The sequence below is a fragment of the Electrona antarctica genome, assembly GCF_951216825.1.
Source record: "Electrona antarctica genome assembly, chromosome: 19".
Classification (NCBI taxonomy): domain Eukaryota; kingdom Metazoa; phylum Chordata; class Actinopteri; order Myctophiformes; family Myctophidae; genus Electrona; species Electrona antarctica.
In genome coordinates this window covers 31249281-31271780 of record NC_136800.1, presented here as the reverse complement: position 1 = coordinate 31271780, position 22500 = coordinate 31249281, and the positions used below count along the sequence as shown (strand labels likewise).

Here is a 22500-nt window from a genome sequence, read left to right as displayed (position 1 = left end):
GGTTGCTAATGGAAGCAAAGCCCAAGCACTGTGCTTTCTTTCACATCCTTTATTTAATCCCCCTCTGCATTGACGAGCCAATCAACTTCCCACCAGCAGAGGAGAGTAGTGGTGTTATACTCGCCAGTAAATAGCCCACAGCATTCCAGGCTTTAAATGGGGAGGATCTTTAAAACTCCCATTAGCTTGATTAAGACATACCTAAGCAATTTCCAGCGTAGACAGAACCTCTGTGATTGATTTGCGAGACCCAGCGGGATTTGTTAGGGGGGGGGGGGGGGGGGTTGATTCCCGGCTCATAAACAACAAGCGAGGGCTTAACCCATTTAGGCCTGACGTCGAAATAAAAAAAACGTTCGCTCTGAAAGAATATATACCTATTCAAAGATTTGTGCCGCATTTTTACGATGCGCTCATAGCGCGCCACTCGGTGGCGCGCTATGAGCTTGTAGATCTGCTATTTTTCAATAGCTAAAGTATAACAGAACGCTTGAAACACCAAAAGGGGTTCCCGCCCAAAATGGGTTAATCTGTGCTCCGAGCGGCAGGCTTAAGTCTGCACTTGAGACAAAGGATGGACGGATCCAAGCGGCCTTGTGGGAATGGGCCTTTAATCCTGGAGAGAGGCTGATCCAAGCACACGACACAATGTGGAAGGAGGTAAACATTGCATCTTGGATTGGGATGACAGCTGATGTTCCAAAAGCCCTGTCTGGGACCCATTGTTTATCAGTGCATCATGACATAGCATTGGAGTGATTTCATTCACAGTTTACCATTATTTATACTGTATGTATGTACGGTGAACATATATGTTAAGCCTACCTTATCTGTTAAGTCTGCACCGTGGACATTTAAAAATCCAACTTTAAAAACACAACTGTTCTCCCTGGCATTTTAAAATGCTCCTGCCTTCATGGAGAAATGGTTGGCCACTTTTATTTTTTAATGATGTTTTTTATTAAATTTTTGCTCTGTATTTTTATGTTTTGTGCATTTCATTTTTCATACTATGCAGCAATTTGGTCACCCTTTGGTTGTTTTTAAATGTGCTTCATGAATAAAAATGGACTTGACTATGTATGACAGAGCTCTGGATCTGGTACACTCGGTGAGAAGCTGAACACAAGACGGCAAACATCCAGATTGGAATATGCAACAAACACTTTTTTTTGTTTTTTCTCAAGGTGTATTTTTCTGGCTTGATTCCAGGCCCCCTGAGAGAGAAAGCGAGAGGAAGGTATTTGGGATCGCAACTTCACTGGGCATATGGTGCAGCCCCTGTCGGGCCACGACTTGGCATTTGACAGAACACGGGGACCGGTGTGCTGCTTAGCAACTGTCTCTCTGGCCCACGGACGTGGCAGAAACACCTGGCGTCCCGCTGGCAGGGGACCGCAGCCGACTGCGCCAGCTGTCAGTCAACAGCTACAACACCCCCACCACACACACACACACACACCTTCTCCCTGGCGCAGAGTCAGCGACAGTGTCTTTCCTAGTTTCCCCCCAAACAGAGTCTCACTCTCATGTCACACATGGTCTCAAGGCTGAACATTATTGTTAGGCCAAGTTCTAATCTGCGATTTGTGAAAACAGCGTGAAATAACTACCCCCCACACACACACATGCACATACACACACACATACACTAGCGCTGCGTTTCCTGAACAATTAGGTAAAATTACTTTTTAGTAATAGTGTTCTAGACTTATTTTCTTGCTGTTCTACATACAACTAACCAGTTGATAATATTCCAGATTGAGGCTATTACCTTATGTTTTCTTTTTATTATCTTAAAATACTTAATGCACTGCAATACATTGTGAGCTTGTAGATTAGCTATTGTCGGTGCATGAATTGTTTCCATAGAAGACATGCATATTCTATGCCTATGGCATCCAAATGACTGAAATCAGTCGTGGTGACTGAGAACTTGAACCCATGCATACCAGTGGACCTCTCACCATTGAGCAGGTGTGAAGACAACTTTGCACTTGGAGCCTCGTAGATCAGTGATATATAATATATGTATATCGATATATATATATTTATCAATACAAACTGGTGGCAATTTAAATCAATTTAATACCAGTAAGACGCCCTGGGGGCGAGAAGCGAGGTCGAGGTTTTGTTTGTGCCGCTTCCATGTGTGAACAAATTGTTCCATTTCTGAAGTCCCCTATGACTGCATCTGAGTTGAGCAATCGCTTGTTTATTCAACAGACACTGAAAATGGCTCACATCATAGGACCGTGTTTTAGAGAGCCATCAAGTACCATTAGATAAGTTGGCCTAGGATATTTCAAACGATTATATTGTTTTGGTCCAACCTCTTCGTTGGTTCGATACAGACGTGAAGAGCCATCTAAGTACAGATTACAGTTGATGGCACACAGGGATATGCTAATATGGCCACAAAACAATCCGTTCCATTACAGGTAGGTGTGTGGACCACTTAAAACCAAACAACTTTTAGTGAAAACAAAAAAAATATCACAGATGCGTTTCATAGACATAAAGCAGTTACAGTATACCACATTGTCAAAAAAGTTAGAAAATATGTTACGTATATGGACGTCTGAAATGCCCAGGATTATGACTGTGTATTCGTTTTGGGGCTTCTTCACCTTAGCATATCGCCTCTGTCGGGTGGAAACCTCATATGTCCAAAACTGTTACGTTTCAGGAGGAAAATAGAAAAAGTAGCAGATCTACAAGCTCAAAACGTGTCGATATGTGCCGCGTTTCGAACTTGTGGATCTGCTACTTATGATCAAGTAGGCCAGGGTATGGCCCGGGCCGGCCTAGCGTGTGTCGCGGGGTCGAGTCCCGATCCCGATGACCTTTGCTGCGTGTCTTCCCCCCATGTCTCTCTCCCCGTTTCCTGTCAACCTGAACCTACTGTATATATATCAATAAAGGCAAAAATCCCCCCAAAAACTAGGCCAGGGCATTAATTCAACGTGCCGTTATCTGTAGACAACACAACTCACCCTTCTTCAGTTGGATGTTCAGTCTCCGCCCCACCTTCTTGGCGTAGCCCCCGGTCGGGGTGGACGTGAGCACCCTCTGTGGCGAGGGGGCGTGGCCTGTGGGGGGCTTGGCCGCCGAGGAGGACGACAACGACGATGCGGGGTGAGGTAGAGGAGGGTGAGGAGGGTAGGCGTCATCGCCTCCGGCCTGCTGCTCCCCCGGGTGAGGGTGAAGGTGTGGAGGCGGTGGCGGATGGGTGGTGTGCGGGTGGTGGGGGGCGGCGTGCTGGTGGTGGGGGTGCGTCTGGGAGCCTTGCCGGGACATCCTCTGCGGCGTGGTGTCCAGGCTGGAGGAGCCCGCGGAGGAGGAGTGGGCGGGGCTAAAGCGTCCCGAGGAGGAGTAGGCGGGGCCGTGCTCCGCGTGGGCGGCGGAGAGCTGCTCGTAGTGCGTCTTCATGGAGGACGGCACCACGTGGAAGCTGATGAGGGGCGAACGCATGGCCGAGCGGAACATGTTCTGGGCTCTGAGGAGAGACGCACGGACCAAATATAACTCAGATGTTGTGCTTAAGTAAATGTATCCATATCACAGTCTGCTAGAAGTAAAATGTCTGGTATTCAATATGTATTGGAGTTAATTTAAAGCTTTTGAATAATTGTAGTGGAATGAAAAATGTACAATATTTGGCTGTATTACAATATTTGGCCAAGATGTAGTGGAGTAGAGGTTGGAAATATGCTCCAGTAAACTAAAAGCACCTCAGAATCTTACTAAAGTACAGTACTTGAGTAAATGTATTTTTCCACCATTGCGTACGGACAGACAACAGGTGGACGACAGGAAAACAGGCAGGGAAGGAAGGAAGGAGGAGAGATTATAATAGAGGTTAGAGGAGAAGCAATGGAGGAGGTGGAGTGGAGGTCCAAGCGGAGAGAGAAGAGAAGAGGGAGGGAGACGGAGGAGAGTGATCTAGGCTAGGCTAAGGGGAGAGAAGAGGAAAAGTTAAAATAAATGGGCAGGGTGGGAGAGGAGGAGGAGCACAGGGGAGGAAGGGATGAAGTAGTAACTCATTGATGTGTAGCAATGAACAGATCAACACGGCACAGCACGTCGATTTCTGCACTCCATGTGCACACGCACGCACACACACACACACACACACACACACCACACACACACCACACACACACACCCCACACACCCCACACACACCACACACGCATAATCCATCTTGTACCACCTGTACATTTCTGACATGCTAATTAATACTTATTGCAGTATGTGTGGCTATAAAACGGAGAGACCTGACAGTCCCAGGCACTTCTATCCCATAATCCCCACCTCATTTGGCTGCAGATGAAGGAGAACTCAATCTGAGGAATGATTGGAGAAAATCCTCTTTAACACCCCCCCCCCCCCATCTAATGTACAGTAGTAGGTGTGAATGGAAACTTATGGCGGCTGTCAGCGCATAGTTAACAGGGGAGGGGCCTTGTTAGCGCCACCTGTTTCAATAAAGATCAATTTGGCGTGCTTCTCCCCGTACCCCAACAGCTGAATGGATGATTGGATGAATTGGGCCAGGGCCGATGCTGCTTTCCCTCTGGGGAGGGGAGGGCGAGCGGGGGGAGGGGGGGATCAACAACTTTTTTTCCCAGCCATAAGGAATGTTCCCCTGAGGTCTCGGTTTTTTGGTGACTTTTTACGATTCCGGACTGGAATGAATGTCGGGCGGGTGGGTGCATGGAATTTGCGTTCGCGCCGCGTCGGGCTGAGTTGCTTTTAAAAACGTCAGCCGCAGCTGTCCATGATGATGGGTGTGGAACACGTGTGGAGTGGCAGGTCTCTCTGGTGTGCGTTACCTAATGCTGACCCAGTGGGGGGTCGGGATGGTGGGGGTTTACACTACATAGGGAATGACTTACTCCCATTCATCGACACGGTCGACTGGGACACTTCCAGATAACTGGGATTCCATTACCGGTGTCCCGGTGGGCCACCCTCTGCGGTGGGACAGTAAGGCCTATTCATAATGCAATAGTGTGTATTGCCTGTCCCTCTCTCTCTCTGTGTGTGTGTGTGTGTGTGTGTGTGTGTGTGTGTGTGTGTGTGTGTGTGTGTGTGTGTGTGTGTGTGTGTGTGTGTGTGTGTGTGTGTGTGTGTTAGTTTTTAGGTATTATTTTCATCACCTACTGTATGAATTATGTATGAAAAGCTTGGTTTGTATTGTCGCTATGTACTTTATGTACGGTATGTGCTTTGTTCACAGACAGTGGGGCTTATGGTACATAACATACTTTAACCACATTAAAACCTGGTATTCATATTTATTCCATGTCAATATAGGCACAAATAGTAAAACAAAACATGGTGACAAATAGCAGATCTAGTACGTTTTAACAGCCAGACGGATTTTCCGGAAGTGCATTATTTGTCTATGGGACCCGGCGACTACCAGCGATAGCAGGCGAACAGGCGATTGTCGAAAAGTGGGCGGAGCAACGTCTCCCGAAAAGATAAAAATAATTCATCTTTTCGGGCAATAACGGGCGATTCGGCGATGTGTTGGCCGATGCTCGCCCGCTGTTAAAACCTACTGTAAGAGCTTGTATTCACTATTGGTCTTGAGGGCCCATGGTCAACAGAAAGTGCTGGTCCTTTGGATAATCATGTCCAGAGCCCTCACAACGCATCATTTCAAGTCAACCTATCAACCATTGCTGTGCTCGAACTTTATGTCATCTGCGTTATTAGCACAAACAGCTTGGCTGAAACAACGGTAATCTCGGACTTCTCATTGCTGTGGTAGCGATTTTGTCAGGCACAATCAGGAGGATCAAATGACCGGCGTGCTCCTCTCCAAAAGGTGTACTAATGTCTGCTTGAGGAGCTTGAGATCAACTGAGGTAACATCATATAGAGGGAGAGACATTCAGCAAGCCGTCTATGCTGACAGGTGCAGCACAACAATGTAGGCGTCACTGGATTGGAGCCAATCCACCGAACGCGCCTGAGTGCAGAATGAAGGCATGCATACTGTTATCGAGAGAGAGAGAGAGAGAGAGAGAGAGAGAGAGAGAGAGGGGGGGAGGGTGCATGTTAGGAAGTAAGCTTCTGGTTAGGGATGGAAGAGCAGAGGCTGAAAAGCAGAAGCTATACAGCACAGTATGGTGTTAAGCAAAAGCAGGGGTTCTCAACCTTTCTGGATCAGGGCCCACTTGAAGAATCATGAAAGTGTTTGCGGGGCCACCCAGAGCATGTTTGTTTTAATGAGCTGTGTTCCAGCCTTGGAACACAGCTCAATGGAACTAAAGTACTTTATTATAATTTATTCGTATATTAATAAAGGTACATAAAATGTCATGTTATCATAACTTGTAATACCCTCATGGATTAGCAGTGGGCCCCAGCCCACCTGTTGAAGATCTGTGTGTTAAGGGAAAGCAGAGGCGGGTTTCTGATGGGCAGAGCCAAGGGGTGTGTGTGGGTGTTACAGGAGGAGTGTAGAGGAGGTGTTAAAGGATGTTAGGGGTTAGTGACAAGGATGAAGAAGCACGTCTAGTAGTGAGTACAGGTGAGACCTAGAGAAGTCAAACATGAAGGTTAGCTTATAGCAAAGTGATGGGTAGTGTTCAGGCCCCCTGCACAGGAGAGGAGAGGAGAGGAGAGGAGAGGAGAGGAGAGGAGAGGAGAGGAGAGGAGAGGAGAGGAGAGGAGAGGAGAGGAGAGGAGAGGAGAGGAAGGGGACAGATGAGTCTAGTAGAGAGAATAGAGCAGATTTACAGGGAGTTTTCTTAAGGAGAATAAGCGATAGAAGTACAAAGGGGAAGAGGCCTCAATTCAGTGTACAACTCTAGTTAGCATTGTTAGAGGAGGAGGAGGAGCCGAGTGGAGGAGCAGCCAATGAAATCCTAGAAGCAAACCAAAGCAGGAGGTGAGCATGGGGCAGGCCGGCTGGAATGGCCGGAAGGTTTGCTCTGAGTCTTACTGTTCAAAGCGGATGTTACACAGGTCTCCGTTGTTGATGCGAACGATGCAGTCGTTCTCCTGAAAGAGGCCCTGCTGCTCGGCCTTGCCTCCACGCTCCAGGCGCTTGACCAATAGGCCTAGTGTTCTGAAACGTTCATAAAATATGCATTAGTGTACCAAGAGGGGTAGGGCAGCGGCATGTGTTATATCTATGGAGTGCAGTTTAAAGATTTTATGTCCAAATGTATGTTCAATATAACATCCTTTCCACCAAGGAATGTTCAGCTATAGCTTTCAGAAAGATGTGAGAGCCCGTAGTGCGGCCTAACAGATGTGAGAGCTCTGCTGGTTCTGGCAACATTCTGTCTGGCATACCCTGCCCTCTCTGCCCGATTTCACCTTCAATTTAAAATCAGACGCATACAGTATACGTGCAGTGTAACAAAGTGTGGCGTAGGGATCTGAGAGAGCCTGTACTCCGCTCCCTATAGGAAGAAATGGAAGGAAAAGACATGAGTCACGTGACTGGACGCCGGCCGGGGCTGTGCCAATGAACGCTCATGGGTGGCAAATCTCGTACCGGAGGTTTGATGAAATACCTGGCAGCGGATGGAGCCGGCTGGACCAGCTCATGAACAAACACTATCTATGAACGATTGCGGCCTTTGTCATATAATCTGTTCAGGAATATAAAATAAGACATATTACAGGTTGTGTTCTAATAACTTGCTTTTCGATGTGCACAGTACATCATTTTATTGAGGCATCTACATAACTTGCCCTAATTTGCCAAGTGGCACTTGTACAGCATGCAGTCACTTGCAGTGTGTGGCCCTCATTTCATCTGCAGCCTACCGGGGAGGTTTTATGAGCGAGTGAGATGGAGAGCGGGCGAGAGAGCAATCATGGCTGTCTAGGGGCCTTCATTCACACGCACTGGAGTCTGTGTACAGGGGAATGACATTTTCACCAGAATCCCTGTAAATAGGTGTGCTTGCTTACTGCCAGTGCAGGTGTTAATTTTTTCTCATCCCCCGCACAGAACCCCTGCATGCTCTCTCTCTCTCTCTCATCCGAGCTAACCTGCTTAGATAAAAGGGAGAGAATAAACATGCACTCAGAGAGATGTTGCAAAACGGCAACATCAAACATCTGAGCAGAGGGGAGGGGAGCTGTGGGAATTTGTGGACACGCCGGTCTGCAGTATTGTCGCTGAAGCGGTTTCTGTTGCCCAGTAATCCACCATGGCCAAACGGCTTACTGTTCCCCTCGTGACTGCAATGAGAAGGCTGGCTTTACCCTATGCTGCTGCATGGATTAAAAGCAGGGAGAGAGGGGGAACGGGTGAAGGGCACAATTTAAGGAGAAAATCATGCTCCCACATAGGCGAGACCGCATACAGTAGGTCTTAATCAGGTCTTCCTTGGTGTATACTGTTGCGCTATGGGGGCTTTTCTGAGATGCGGCACGCGAGTGTGTTGCCGAAGGTAATCCAGTTGATGTTTTTGTGCTCGTCCTCTCTCCTAAGGTTCATAATAATTCAATATGGAGGAATGAGATTGCAGGGAGGCGGGTGAAATGTTTTGAAGAGTGGCAAAAGTTCAGAGACACTTTCCCCTGATTGCATTTGAGTCGACACAATGCAATTTTCGTACAAGCGAAACGGCTCCTACTTCGGTGATGAAAGCTCTGGCATCTTAATCTTGGGATAACGTGTGGCTTGACATTTCCTCAATAAAAAGAAAAGTGTGTTATAAATGTGCTTTTAGGTTGATTAAGTCAGACTGCGCCGAGAAGAGATACAGTATGATCTCACTTTCTCAACACAGTTGTTTGTTTCAGACAGACTTATGGTTAACAGAGTTTGGTCGTTGGTGCATTTCAACTGCTGCCGTGTTGTGACAGATCATTTATAATGGCTGGAATGAATTGGATTTGGATTTTTGAGCACATTAATACAAACAAACTTAAGTGTTATTAAAACGGGATCGAATATGTTTTTTGTGTCACATGTGAAAAAGTTTTTCTATATTAAAAATGTTCATGTATGCATGTGAACTCTGGCTATTGTTCCAATGATAAGAGAGAGAACCACAATATCTACTCCACAGGTGTGGAAAAACAAGATTATAATGCCGATTGACAACAAGTCACTGAGATTTAAAACGAAATTATAGTCCAGATCGTCCAGTCAGTAATGAGATTTAAAACAAAATGGTAAAACGGATCAACCAGTAAGTAATGAGATTTAAAAGATCCTCACAGTACATTACCAGTCACTAGAGAGATTTCTAAAGGGTTCTCTGGCTTTCGTGACTTGGATCACTGAAAATATCTTTACGGGCATATCAAAACCAGCTGTGACATTCCTCTCATTCCATTTTTTTGCCTTTGTACCACTGGGTGTGTGTGTGTGTGTGTGTGTGTGTGTGTGTGTGTGTGTGTGTGTGTGTGTGTGTGTGTGTGTGTGTGTGTGCTGCTTAGTACACCCTTTTCATCATGCAAAGTCGTAGTGACAGCAGCCATGGAGAAAGATGACAGTCACCTGCAAACACTAAACAACTATGATTGATCGCTGTAAACTGGCAAATAGCTTCATGATGTCGACACGCACACACCTGTGCGTGTGTGAGCGTATGTGTGTGTGTGGTGTGTGCGTACACACATGTTCTGCACTTGGCCACAGCAAAGAGTAATATACAGTGTGCGTGTGCCTGTGCGAGCGCTGCTTGCGTCCGTGTGCACATGCTTGTGTGAGCGCCATTGGACAAAGAAAAACCATGTGGGTACCCAAGAGGAATGTACGTTGTGTGCGCGTGCGTGTGTGTGTGCGTGCATCAGAGCCAACCCAGGACCACCACAGTGTAATACTGCTGCCATGACCTACATCTGCACTCTCTCTACATCTCCTTTAACCCCATCTGTTTCTCCCTCCCTACATCCTCCCATCAGCTACAGTCTACTCTCTACTCTGTTCCTCCCAGATTATAGACTCCATATAAGGTCGTAACAGTGACCAGCGATTAAACCATTTGAACCTCAGCATCCATTATTCTGGGGGAGTAACCTTAGACAAAAATAGCAGATCTGCAAGCTCACAAAGTGACACGTTGTGAGCTTGTAGATATTTTTGGTGAAGAGGTTTAGTGTAGACGGAAAAGGCGGTACAAGTACAGAGCCAACTCAATACCAGTTTACGAAGAAGTCTAGACTAGAGGGCTTAAGATGGTAAATCAAAAAGAAAAGTTTGTCCAAGTCTGGGATTTGTTTAAACAGTGTGAAAGGCGTCTCCCACAATAGTGCTCCGTTTCCTAAACAATTAGCACAGTTTGCAACTCTATGACGTTTCGTTATTATTGTTCTAAACCTGTGTTCCTGTACAGCCAACAAGTTGAATAAATTGCAGACTGAGGCTTCGACCTTTGCTTTGATGAAATATCCGTGACCGTTTGGGTTTATTGCAGATGTTTCTATTGCTAGTTTGACCAATTCAAATGCTCTTTAATCTTAAAATGACTTTAATATGTATTATTACTGTAGGTCTCGACTTTAGCCACATGGGTTAGGGTTATTATACTTGGTTGCAGAGCGTGTTGTTGCACACCAACATACTGCAGCAGACCTACAAGCTCCAAGTGAGCTTGGCGAGCTCGACACACAAACTAAAGTATAAATCATCCGGTAGAGAAAGCCAAGAGTCAGCCAAGAGAAACAAGCGCTGGCCTCGTGTGGAATCCAAACGAGTGAAATCAGCCGTGGCGAATGAGAACTTTAATTCTTGAGTGACATTACCTGCGGTCTCTGGCACTGAAAGGCACCACGTGGATCCCCAGGGGGCCTCCGTCATTGGACACCTCCACCAGTTTGACAATGTCTCTGGGAGACACAACCAGACCATGGGTGAATGGATGGGTGGATGGATGGGTGAATGGATAGGTGGGTGGATGGGTGGGTGGATGGATGTAGTGGGTGGGTGGGTGGATGGTTAGTGGGTGGATGGTGGATGGATGGATAGTGGGTGGGTGGGTGTTTGGGTGGATGATTGAAGGGGTGTGGTTACACAGAACATAAAGGAGTGAGGTTGAACGATACATAGAATAAGAACGTGGAGAGAGAAGTAACACGACAGTAAAATGAAATAACATTCATTATAAGGAATAAGACGACACATGTAAGCGATAAACAGAGGGTAAGGTGGAGGAAATCAGACTTAAAGGATCCTCACTAAGCCAGCTATCCACACCAAATGATTGCAACTTGTTGCACCTTGCACGCGGTGGTCTGAACTGACCCGTTGCAGGTCGCTGCAGTTTGGGGATCGTATTTCAAGTAGTGATTGGTTCAAAAATAGCAAAAGTAGCAGATCTACAAGCTCAAAACGAGCTTGTAGATCTGCTACTTTTAATGCATTTGTGTGACACAGTGTAGTATGATCGAGTAGGAAATTAATTTAAGAAAAAACATGAAAAGTTAGAATATGAGGATATACTAATGATTTACTAATGTTTAGTGATGTATGAATAATGGTTTACAAATGATGACTTCATGATGAATTAAGTATTTGCTTAATAGTGTATAGTTATTATAAAGTGTTACCGAGGTTTCTGCCCGACAACAACGAATGAGTTGCTAATCATTGGTGTGGCCTGGGCTTTAAGCAGAGGTTCTCAATTTGGGCTGGGACCCCAAATGTGAGTCATAAGAATTGTGTTGAACAATGGCTCACGACAGCTACAGCAATAACCACTAATAATGAATGTTTAAGCAATGTTTCATGTTGTCAGAGTCGCAATGATGACGTGTTGTCCACGTAGTTTATTGTCTATTAGGATCCCAATTAGCTTTTGATGAATTGAACAAGGTGGACCCTCTTGTAAACAAGTGTAATGCTTAATTGGGTCGTCCACTCACAGTTAACAGTCTTTGTATTGAGTTTGTGCTTGAAATGTACTGTAATTCTGCAAACTGTTAATAAATATTTCAATCAATCAATCAATCAAAGCTTTTGCCATGACAAAAGCTAGTCTTCCTGGGGTCGGACACAGACAAACAATGAAGCCACAAAAAACTATAATCTTTTTACAGAGCCATTGTACTGTGCACATCACAACAGGCAAGCTTGGTGCATTTTAGAAGAAAAGTCTAATCAGGACAAAACTCTTAATACAACGCAGGTGGTGAGCTTGAAACATCAGTCATTACGGTGGCGGGGTAGAGGAAGGGAAGCCGGGCTCAGAGGAAATTAGATAAATAACAATGCCGTACCTGCATATTAAACTGGAAGCGTGCAACAAAAATAAAAAGCAAAGCAAAAACACAGTGTCAGTTTTTCATTAATATGACGGACATAATGGTGAGTGGGTGAGCGCCTGTCGAGTCGATGTAGAGGAGGAGACGCGCTTTCACCAGAGAGAGGGAGAGGTTAGAAGAAAATATATGTTCTCCAAACAATCCTTTGCATTGCGTGCGTGCAGAGACCCCAGGGGAAGGATGAGATGAATGTTTTGTTTAAGAGGCCGTAAGCGATCTCACGGTGCGAGACAGAGTTCAGGAGGGGTTAGCGAGGGTGAGGCTTTAGCACGACTGCATTGAGATGAGCTCGTCTTCATTCCAAAGGTGAAATTGACTCATCGATTCTCATACAAGCTAGGCACTTAAAAGTTTATAAAAGTGTTTTAAACTTTACTGACTTGCTTCACTGGTGGGAGATTTTCAGTAGAGGCTGCAAGGGTGTCAAATTGTGGATATCTGATTCAAATAATGTGTAAATGAGCGCCATTCAGCGTCATTTTGTAATATAAGTTACAAGATACTTTTTTATGCCAAATATCTCATTTTGGAATGAACCCATTCAAGTACTCGTTAACACAGGCACCTGTTCCATTGTGACTTTGTTATCCATTCTCACCTGGTCTGTTAATTTGTTATTCATTCCCACCTGGCCCACTGTTACTTTGTCATTCATTCCCACGCGCAGCAGAAGGGAGAAGAAATCGGTTCATGATTGGAGGACTTACTCTAGCGACCTCATAGGGGTGTGGTCTATGCAGGAGTCCGCTCGGCCAACCGGCTCGATCCTCCCATTCTCCTCCTCCCTGGAGTCTTCCTCCTAACACACACAGAAAGAAAACAATGAGATGACATTGCACTCAAGTGTCATACGTCGGGCTTCCAAGCGTTGCTGCGTTCATCCTCCGCCATTTGTCTCCATTATACACAAAGCACTGTGTACTAAGTGGAAATGGCTTGGAGAAAATATTACCACAAACCTAAATGGAATGAAATAAAAATGTGTCATGATATTCGATCAAACCGCCCATTCCATCAGACTGACTGATGTACAGCATGTTCCATTCAGGGTGATGAGCACCGCCCTGGGAAATCATTAAATCAGTGTTTCACAAACAGTACTGGGTCAAGAGGACCCAATTTTATGGGTAGCGAGTAAATATCCCCCTTTTGCCCCCATTTCCTAATTTAAAAATATATAATTTCTAAAAAAGTTGTCCTTGGTGGATCTTCTGCCATCCAAAGTTTGGATCTAATTTGAGCAGTGTGTGCTTGCTCTAATGATAGCAGAGTGTGTGTACTGAGTGTGTGTGTGGGGTGGGGTGGTGTGGTGTGGTGTGTGGTGGGGTGGGGTGGCGGGCAAAATCCTTCTCTTAAAGTGAACACGGATGGCGGCACAGCTTACCTTCATAAATGCTAACGTTAGCTGGCTAGCAACAGCTAAAGGCTACATCCCCATGATGTCATGCTCCTGGTCATTAAAGTCGCCGGTAAGCTGTAGCGCCAGTGCGTTTCCCATGATGGCGCTGTGTAGGCAAATGCAGATGCTAGCATACAACTGGCTGAAGAAGCTAAGTGCTAGCCTATGCTACTGACCTGATGAAGACAAGAGGACATGACAGGAGGTGGAGGTCTTCCATAGCTGTAGAAATACATGGCGGTGAGAACACACTACACTGTCGCTACGCTTAACTGGAGATACCTGCTGCGAGCCTGAGCAGGAAAGCTGAGCCTTGTGATCAGTGACAGCCACACGCACGCACGCACGCACGCACGCACGCACGCACGCACGCACGCACGCATTTAGAGAAAGCAAGGGACAAACGAACGAAGAGAACATAATGTGATATATTTATTTTTGTTTCTGGTTATACCAAATATTTGCATTTTTATTTGTGCAGTTTTCAGTTTTCCAAGAAGTGAATGTGATATTGTTTATTGATGGTTTTTAGTGACTTATAAGGATGGGTAAAATGCATTGCTTATCTCCTTCCTGCACGCACGCACGCACGCACGCACACACACACACACGCACACACACACACACACACAACATAGAGTACACCATGTGCAGTCACAAGCACTCACCCACAAACAAATAAACACAAACACACACTTGCGCTCACGCGCGCACACACAGAGACAACAAAGAGGCAGAGAAGAAGAAGGTCATTAAAGTTTCATGGTGATACCGGAGAAGAGAAGAAGAGAGATTTGGGTCTACCCCGGCAACCAAACCCACCAACCAGGATCATCAGTATGAAAATGAGCCTCGCGGTTACTGAGACAGCTCTACGGTTGCCATGGCACTTTACGGAGCACCGGGTGCCCGGGGGGAACATCTAGTGAGAGAACGAGGGAGGGAGGGGGGGGGGCAGAGAGAGAGAGAGAGAGAGAGAGAGAGAGAGAGAGAGAGAGAGAGAGAGAGACAGAGCGACAGACAGACAGAGAAGCTCATGGCATTCAGAACGAAAGTCTAGAAACGTCCAGATTTCAGAAGAGAGGGATGATTCTCAAAAGAACTTGAGCTCAGCAGATGAGAGAATGGACAGAATTGTATTACTGTATATTATGCATTACTGATGAATTGAGTACAATGGACCACAATGGAAACAAGCCCCCTGGAGCTTGTGGGTGTACCTTTTAGCATAACCTTTGACTGTACTAGCTGCACTGTTAAAAAAAAACGTTAAATAAAATATTCAATCAATCAATCTTTCAGAGCATGATCCAGTGTACGGACTCTATTTTACATTAGAGTTACAGAACAGGTCGCGCGTCGCTTGTTTGACTTGCTGCTGCAGCAGTCCATGTTGGAATACTGAACATACCGAAACTGCGCAACTTATTCTGTCTGTCACTTTACTTGGGGAGGCTTTTTTGCAAGAAACGAGTGCCTGCCAAAAAACCCACAGCACTCGTTATCAGGCAGCCTGCTGCAGAAGGGTGACATTAGCCAGTGACTAAACACTTTTGGAAAGCTGCTACCAGCACAGATTTAAAAACCCACAGGTGTGACTGTCTGTGCTGGGCACACACACACACACAATGGAACAATCTAGAAGCAGTTTATTTAAAAAAGAACTAACAGTTGTTTATGTTGACCTAACGTTAGCCGATGTTTTCTTGTTGGAAATGTGATCATTACAGGTTGTATGTTTTTGGCAGGCTGTTGCAGAAATAGCCGATCCACAAGCTCAGCTATTTATTAAAATAAATCTTTAAAAATGCAGACATTCTGAATATCTTTGAAAATAAGTAAATAAATAAAATAATGAAAATTCACATGAAAAAGTTTGATAAGCCCTTGCACTAAAGCCAATAGGAGTGAAGTAGAGGCGGGACCAAAGCGCTAGCCTTGCTTCTGGAGTCTCCCTGTCTTTCTGTTCTCTCCCTCCGTCTCCCAATCTTTCCATTCCCGACGTCGTTCTCATTTTTCAATCAATCTCCGTCTCTCGCTCCTCTGATCTCTCTATCCCATCCCTTTCTCCCCATATTCTTCTCTCCGTGTCTGTACACACACCCACACCCACCCCACCCTTTCCTCTGATGTGGAGTGGGGCCCCGAGGCCTCCCTCCAGCTGGGAGAAGACAGCCCCAGTAGAGAGAGAGAGAGAGAGAGGAAAAGATGGAGGGAGAGATGAAAGACAAGCCTCTCTTCCCTGAGGGTGTACCTTTTCCCTCAGGGGGACAGGTACCTGAGAGCACCACTTGCAGGCTTCTCACGCTGCGCAGTGTGTGTGTGTGTGTGTGTGTGTGTGTGTGTGTGTGTGTGTGTGTGTGTGTCTCAAATAGGCAAAGTATACATAGTGCTGACGTGGTTAATGTAGCAGCCTATGTTTTCTAATAATAATGCAAATCTGCAAAGTTAAGTACTGTAAGTTTTCCAATAATGGCAGTGGAGTCAACATACAATATTTACGTTTGAGATGTGGTGGAGTAGCTCAAATTGTACCTGTACAGCACTTGAGTAAGTGTACTTAGTTACTTTCCACCACCGCTTGCACTGACACACACACACACACACACACACACACACACACACACACACACACACACACACACACACACACACACACACACACACACACACACACACACACACACACACACACACACACACACACACACACACACACACACACACACACACACACACGGAACAAAGCCTTCATCCCAGCTCCTCAGACCCTTATCGTTTGCCATTAAGCGCTAGAATGAACAGAGGAACGGGGGGATGAGCTACACGGACGGATGAAAGACGACCAGAGAACAGAGGGAAGCGTCCGCACTGCTCCGCTCTGACCGAGGAGGGCTTTATCACAGCTTGAGGAGATGATTAAAGGCAGGACGAGGCGGGCCCGGAACAGCGTATGTCAGCCATTACTAAACTCAATCTGCGGGACAGAAATGCACGACGCTTGTCGTGCTCCCGCCTCGCATCCAAGCTGTTTTGCAAGGAGTGTGGAAGTGTGACCTGCTGCTGCCGAAGCCAGGCGGACGTCTGTTGAAGGTCTTTGTCACAGAGCTCATCAGATGAAGCCTCGTCGCAACCATGCTCAGCATCTCAAAGGTCGCTGTGGCGTTGACACCCCCCCCCCCCCCCCCCCCCCCTCCACGATTCTTGTTATGACAAAGTTCATCGTGACGAAGCCCGCTGTGATGGAACTTGACAGAACGACGCTCATTATAACAACAATGAGCCTGACAAGACGAAGCTCGTCATAAGGGAGATAATCAGGAAGCTGGAGGATGAAACCCGTCCTAATGATGCTCATTAGAACAACGCTCCACAGAAATTAGAAGCTCCTTATGAACGTGAAGCTCATCAGTGAAATAGTTTGTTTTGTTTGTGTGATGCTTTAATAAAGCCTTGGGTTTGTTGCCAAACTTTGTTGAGAATTGTAGTGTTAAGTTTGTAAATGGCGACGGGATATGTGAAGATGATATGAAATCTGTCCCACAGAAGTGAATCAGGTACTGGTCAGATATGGCCTGTTTTCTCGGTCTGTTCAGTAACAAACGTACTAGGGGAGTGTTTTTTCAACCAGATATTCAGGATCCTCCAAAGCAATAGGGTAATATGTCCACCTCAGTCTGTCTTTCTCTCTCTCTCTGTCTGTCCATTCCTCATACACACACAGACTTTTAACTCGCGTCTCGTACTGTACCTAGAAAGAGCGCCAATCATTCCTTCCACCCCACCCCCCAGCACGCGTAGGGCACACTAAATCAAACGCTCCGACAAAAGGGGTGTGAAAAGCAGGCGGCGGTTTACACATGCCGGTCGCAGATTTCTACTTTTCCCCCAGCGAGGCCCGTGGAGTTCTCTCAGAGGGGGCCTAATCTCTCCCGAGCTGGTTCGGAATTTGCTGCCTTCTGTGATTAGCTGCACATGGCTTACTCCTGGGGGGAAATTGTTTTGCAGATCGTTTCTCCCTCCATCCTCTCGTCTTTCCTCCGCCTCCCTCCATCACTCGCGTCGTTGGTGTTCGTTTGGCTCCGCGTTTGTGGTTGAATGCGAGTGGATCTGGGCATAAGTGTGCCGCATGTGTGTGTGCCATGTGTGTGCATACGTGCGCGTGCGTGTTTGCGTTCACAGTTGTATGCTGAGGCACTCAGAGGTCATGAATGCTGTTTCAGCTGCAGAGATGCACATAAACACCAGTGTTTTGTTTCTCTGTTTGACATGGTTATTGTCACACCTATGGCTTTCTCTCTCTTGCCATCAATCCATGTGCTTTCTCTTGTTCGACCTTCCTTTAGCCATTTTCCCCCCATTTCCCTCCTCTCCTTTTCACAATTAACACCATGCTTTCCTGTCCTCTGTGTGTCACACACACGCGCACACACACTTCATTCAGTACAATATCTGTGTATATAGATTTTTCACCCACAAGCAGGTTACTTACTTATTTTCTACACTCCACACTTTATTACTTACTACTAACGTTAATACTTGTATTAATGATCTGTAATGTACCTTGTATTGTATTGCATGTATGTGTTAAGGATTGCCTAAAGAAATCCCTCCGTGCATGTCACATTGATCAGCACCAGTGGTCTACCCTCGCCTCAAATCCTGAGACTTGGCGTCATACCATCGATGGTGGCGTGTCTACCTTTGAGAGAAACCGACGCGCCGTAAAAGAAGAAAACAGAAGAAAAAGAAAGAACTGGAATGCAGCACAAGCAGAAACATCAGAACACTCGTTTCCCTGCAGCGGTTGTGGCAGAGCTTGCCGGTCCAAAGCGGGCCTCATCAGTCACCAACGTGCCTGCAGCGGACGTGGACATCCGCCTCCCTAGATCTTCGTTCGCGAAGCAAAGCCATGAGTCTGGTGGCCTATGCAACTCCAAAATGGATCACAATGGAAACAAGCATAACCTTTGACTGCACTACCTGTACTGAAAAATAATCATGTTAATTAAGTAATCACTAATCAGTCAATCAATCAATCAAAACATTTGACTGAAACACACGTACATTATGAGCATGTGAACAATAAAGTCTTTGAATCTTGAATCTCATTCAATTTCACTCTTTCCTCTCTCTCTTTCCATTCCTCTGCGAGTCCATCCCTCTAACTTTCAATTCGCTCTGTCCTTCTATTTGTGCACTCTATGCACAGAGGCACGTAGGTGCACACACGCACGCACGCCAACATTCTCCTCTTCTATGAGACATCGCCTATTCTGTCGTTTTGCTGCTGCTATTGAGCCTCTTTGCCAGTGTACGTGGCCAGTATCGTTAACACAGCTGAACAGCCCTTGAACCACCATCTAGTTTTTCTCAGCACAACAAGCACTGCAACCTCCTTGATACTAAACCTGATAACAGACCAGGCAAAAATGTAAATGACTATTCCTGTGTGTGTGTGTGTGTGTGTGTGTGTGTGTGTGTGTGTGTGTGTGTGTGTGTGTCTGGTTGGAGTCTTTGAAGAAGCTCTTTCTGAGAGAGGTCACACACCCAGTGAACCTAAAGCCATTTATTGTCTCCTCTACTCTCCCCTCCTCTCCTCTTCCTTCTCCTCTCCTCTCCTTCGGTGAAGGTGGGGTCGAGGCTAATGTATGGATCGGTGTCTGTTCCTGTTGTGGAGGAAGTGAGGAGAGGAAGGCAAGGTGGACACATGGAATCCACTTATCAATGACGAGGGAGAGAGAGAGGGGTGAGAGGGGGGGGGGTGGAGTGTGTGTGTGTGTGTGTGTGTGTGTGTGTGTGTCTCTCTCTTGACTCCGTGTTCAGAGAACTCTCTCGATACTGTGTGCAATATATAACTGCATCTATGCATTTAAATGAGTGTCCAGCCATGTCTGTCTGTAGAGAGTGCACTTCATTAGAGTTGAGTACTGCTGCACGCACACACGCACGCGCGCACACACACACGTCGTGTACACTCACACAATCATGCAGTATACACAAACCACAGCCATTTATCATTCAAGACCACACATACACACACACAGGTTTGGTGCAGCAGATACAAGAGACAGGCCTCGATGGACTACTTTTAATCTTTAATGAACCTCTGAGCCTCAGTTCTCTCTCTCTCTCTCTCTCTCTCTCTCTCAGAGACACATCCAGGAAACAAACAATGACTCGGCTGAAAAACACCTCTGCGGACCAGCCTTCCCATCCTCTCCAGCTCTCTGCCTCTACCTTCCTAACCTCTCTGTCTATCGACCTGTCCAACTGTCACCCTGTCTGTCTGCTTGCCTGTCTAAGTGTCTATAAGTATTTATGTCTAGCTGCCTGTCTATCTATTACCTGTCTGTCTGTCTGTCTTTCCCCCCGCCAGCCATTAAGCCCCCAACTCAGTACTGAATTATTGATGTTGCTATCTATCTCTCTCTTTAGCTCCACTCCATGTGTGTGTGATTGTGTATGTGTGCTTGCAGTGTGCCCGTGTGTGCCTGCGTCACTGCGTGTGTGCGGTATGTGTGTGCGGTGTGTGTGTGTGTGTGTGTGGTAACACAGTAGAAAGTGCAGCAGTCTCTGAGTGACATCCATACCTACAGTATCAGTACCCTCAGTATATGCTCCTTTTATAAATCACATCGTTTCGTATAATCATTCAGCTTATGGTAACGCACCACAACCATTCACACTTAAACACAGCTCACATTACACATCATACATGATGTCGGGATGAAACCGCTCATCTCCATATTTCCTACTTGATCAATGATCATACGTCACTCAAAAGAAGCAGATCATCCACAAAGCTCGACATGTGGTTGAGATTGTCGATTCTGAAAAGTAACAGTTTTGGATATACGGTATGAGCCTCTCCCTGGCTGAGAAAAGAATATCATTGTCTCCACCAGGCCGTGTGTGTGTGTGTGTGTGTGTCCATGTGTTAGTCCATGTGTCCGTCCGTCCATCCGTCCGTCAGTCTGTCTGTTACCAGCTAATCTCCGGCACCGTTAACACGGTCGATGCCAAATTTTGCACACACACTCCCTGGATGCCAACGATGAACCTCTGCCTCAAATTCCGACTTTTGTAAAACATTTTTTTGATATTACTCCTCCAGATTCTGTCCAAAAATCCCGCTAATCATTACACAGTATCTCTGTAGTCATGTGTTCAAGATGGTTTGGCAGACGTTTTGAACAAAAAGTGAGTGTGTGTGTGTGTGTGTGTGTGTGTGTGTGTGTGTGTGTGTGTGTGTGTGTGTGTGTGTGTGTGTGTGTGTGTGTGTGGTGATGAATGGTAATCTGGCTCAGTGTGATCAGATGTCTCTCCTCAGATGCACCAACACCGTGTCTGATGTGATGATGAATATTGAATAGTGTTAAATGTGTTATTGTTCCTCTTTCACATGTTTTTGTCTCTCTCTGTCTGGCCTACATCATATCTGTGTGTGTGTGTGTGTGTGCGCGTGCGACTATGATAACACGTGGATGTGGATGTGTGGATGACATGTGCTTTTGAGCGATTGTTGGTGTGCTTTTTATGAGCCGTGATGTGTTCAATGTCACCTTGTCTGGCCCCTGTATGCGTGTGTCTGCCTTCCTACAGGTCGTCTACACAGTATGTGTGTGTGTGTGCATGGGTTGGCATGCATGTGTGCACGTGACGTGCCTGGCTGTATGTCTGGCCTCCTCACATAACTTGTCTGGTGCAACACGTGGCGTGTTTAACCATGCACTTAAACCCTATGTGGTTGACCGGAGTCCCACAGGGCGCTATGCTAGCATCCTTTCTTTATTGATTGTGGGGAAAGCTTTCGCTGAACATAGCCGATCGAAAACTTAAGAAAACGTCTACATACTGTACAGTACGTATGAACAGAAATATATACAGATGTACAAGCACCCTTAAACCCTCGATTAGTAATCTGTAGCCTGGAAAAAGTGCCCTCAGCTGATTTGGTCTGGCACCACTCATTTGTGAATGGTTGATTTCACTCCCTCCGAAGTACTGAGGGACCAATCAGGAACCAGTATGCAGATATGGGGCAGGTTTATCATTGGAGGCATTTTTTTAAATGCGCCCCTTAGAAATCAGCCTCCACGGGGCGCCCGCTGGCCTAGTGGTCCAGACGCATGCCACATATAGGCTCTGGCCTGACAGCGTGTCGAGTCCCGTTCATGACGACCTTTGCTTCATGTCTCTCCCCTTCTCTCTCTCTCCCACTTTCCTGTCTGTCTTCACTAATAACTATCAATAAAGGCAAAAAGCCACAAAAAAAATCAGCTTCCACACAGAGTTTCCAGACTAATATCTACACAGTGATATTATTCTGGTCATGCCAGGCTAAGTATACTTAGCATTGTACTTGAGCCGCTACTTTTCTGTCTACACCAAATCTCTTTGGCAAAAAAATGGGCCCCCAGAATATGAATGCTGGGGTGGTTAAGATAATGAATACTATATGTAAATTACTTCACCACTTGAACCCTAGCATCCATGGCATTCTGAACCCTAGCATCCATGGCATTCTGCAAAACCCTAGCATCCATGGCATTCTGAACCCTAGCATCCATGGCATTCTGAACCTTAGCATCCATGGCATTCTGAACCCATAGCATCCATGGCATTCTGAACCCTAGCATCCATGGCATTCTGAACCCTAGCATCCATGGCATTCTGCAGAGCTCATTAGTATGAGAGCATCAACAGGGTGGGGGGCGTCTAGGATAATAAAGCCCTTGAGAGTCTAGTCAACTAAGTATAGGCTTTAAGTGCTTAAAACGAATAGTGTTCATCATCATCAATATAACTACTGACAAGACAGCTGTATATGGATAGCAATTCAA

General features: G+C 46.1%; 1 protein-coding gene across 5 annotated transcripts in view; it reads right to left on the bottom strand.

Annotated features, from left to right (window-relative positions):
- LOC306943325 (partitioning defective 3 homolog) overlaps positions 1 to 22500 on the bottom strand; it is a 276695-nt gene that overhangs the window by 137716 nt on the left and 116479 nt on the right. For 3 of the 5 annotated variants that reach the window (XM_079529577.1, XM_079529579.1, XM_079529578.1), the window contains exons 6-9: positions 12963 to 13054; positions 10738 to 10821; positions 6965 to 7090; positions 2997 to 3499 (exon numbers count right to left, since the gene is read on the bottom strand). In XM_079529577.1, the coding sequence (XP_079385703.1) occupies positions 2997 to 3499; positions 6965 to 7090; positions 10738 to 10821; positions 12963 to 13054 (805 nt within the window). The remainder of the gene's footprint in view (positions 1 to 2996; positions 3500 to 6964; positions 7091 to 10737; positions 10822 to 12962; positions 13055 to 22500) is intronic. The other 2 variants (XM_079529580.1, XM_079529581.1) reach the window with 2 other exon arrangements.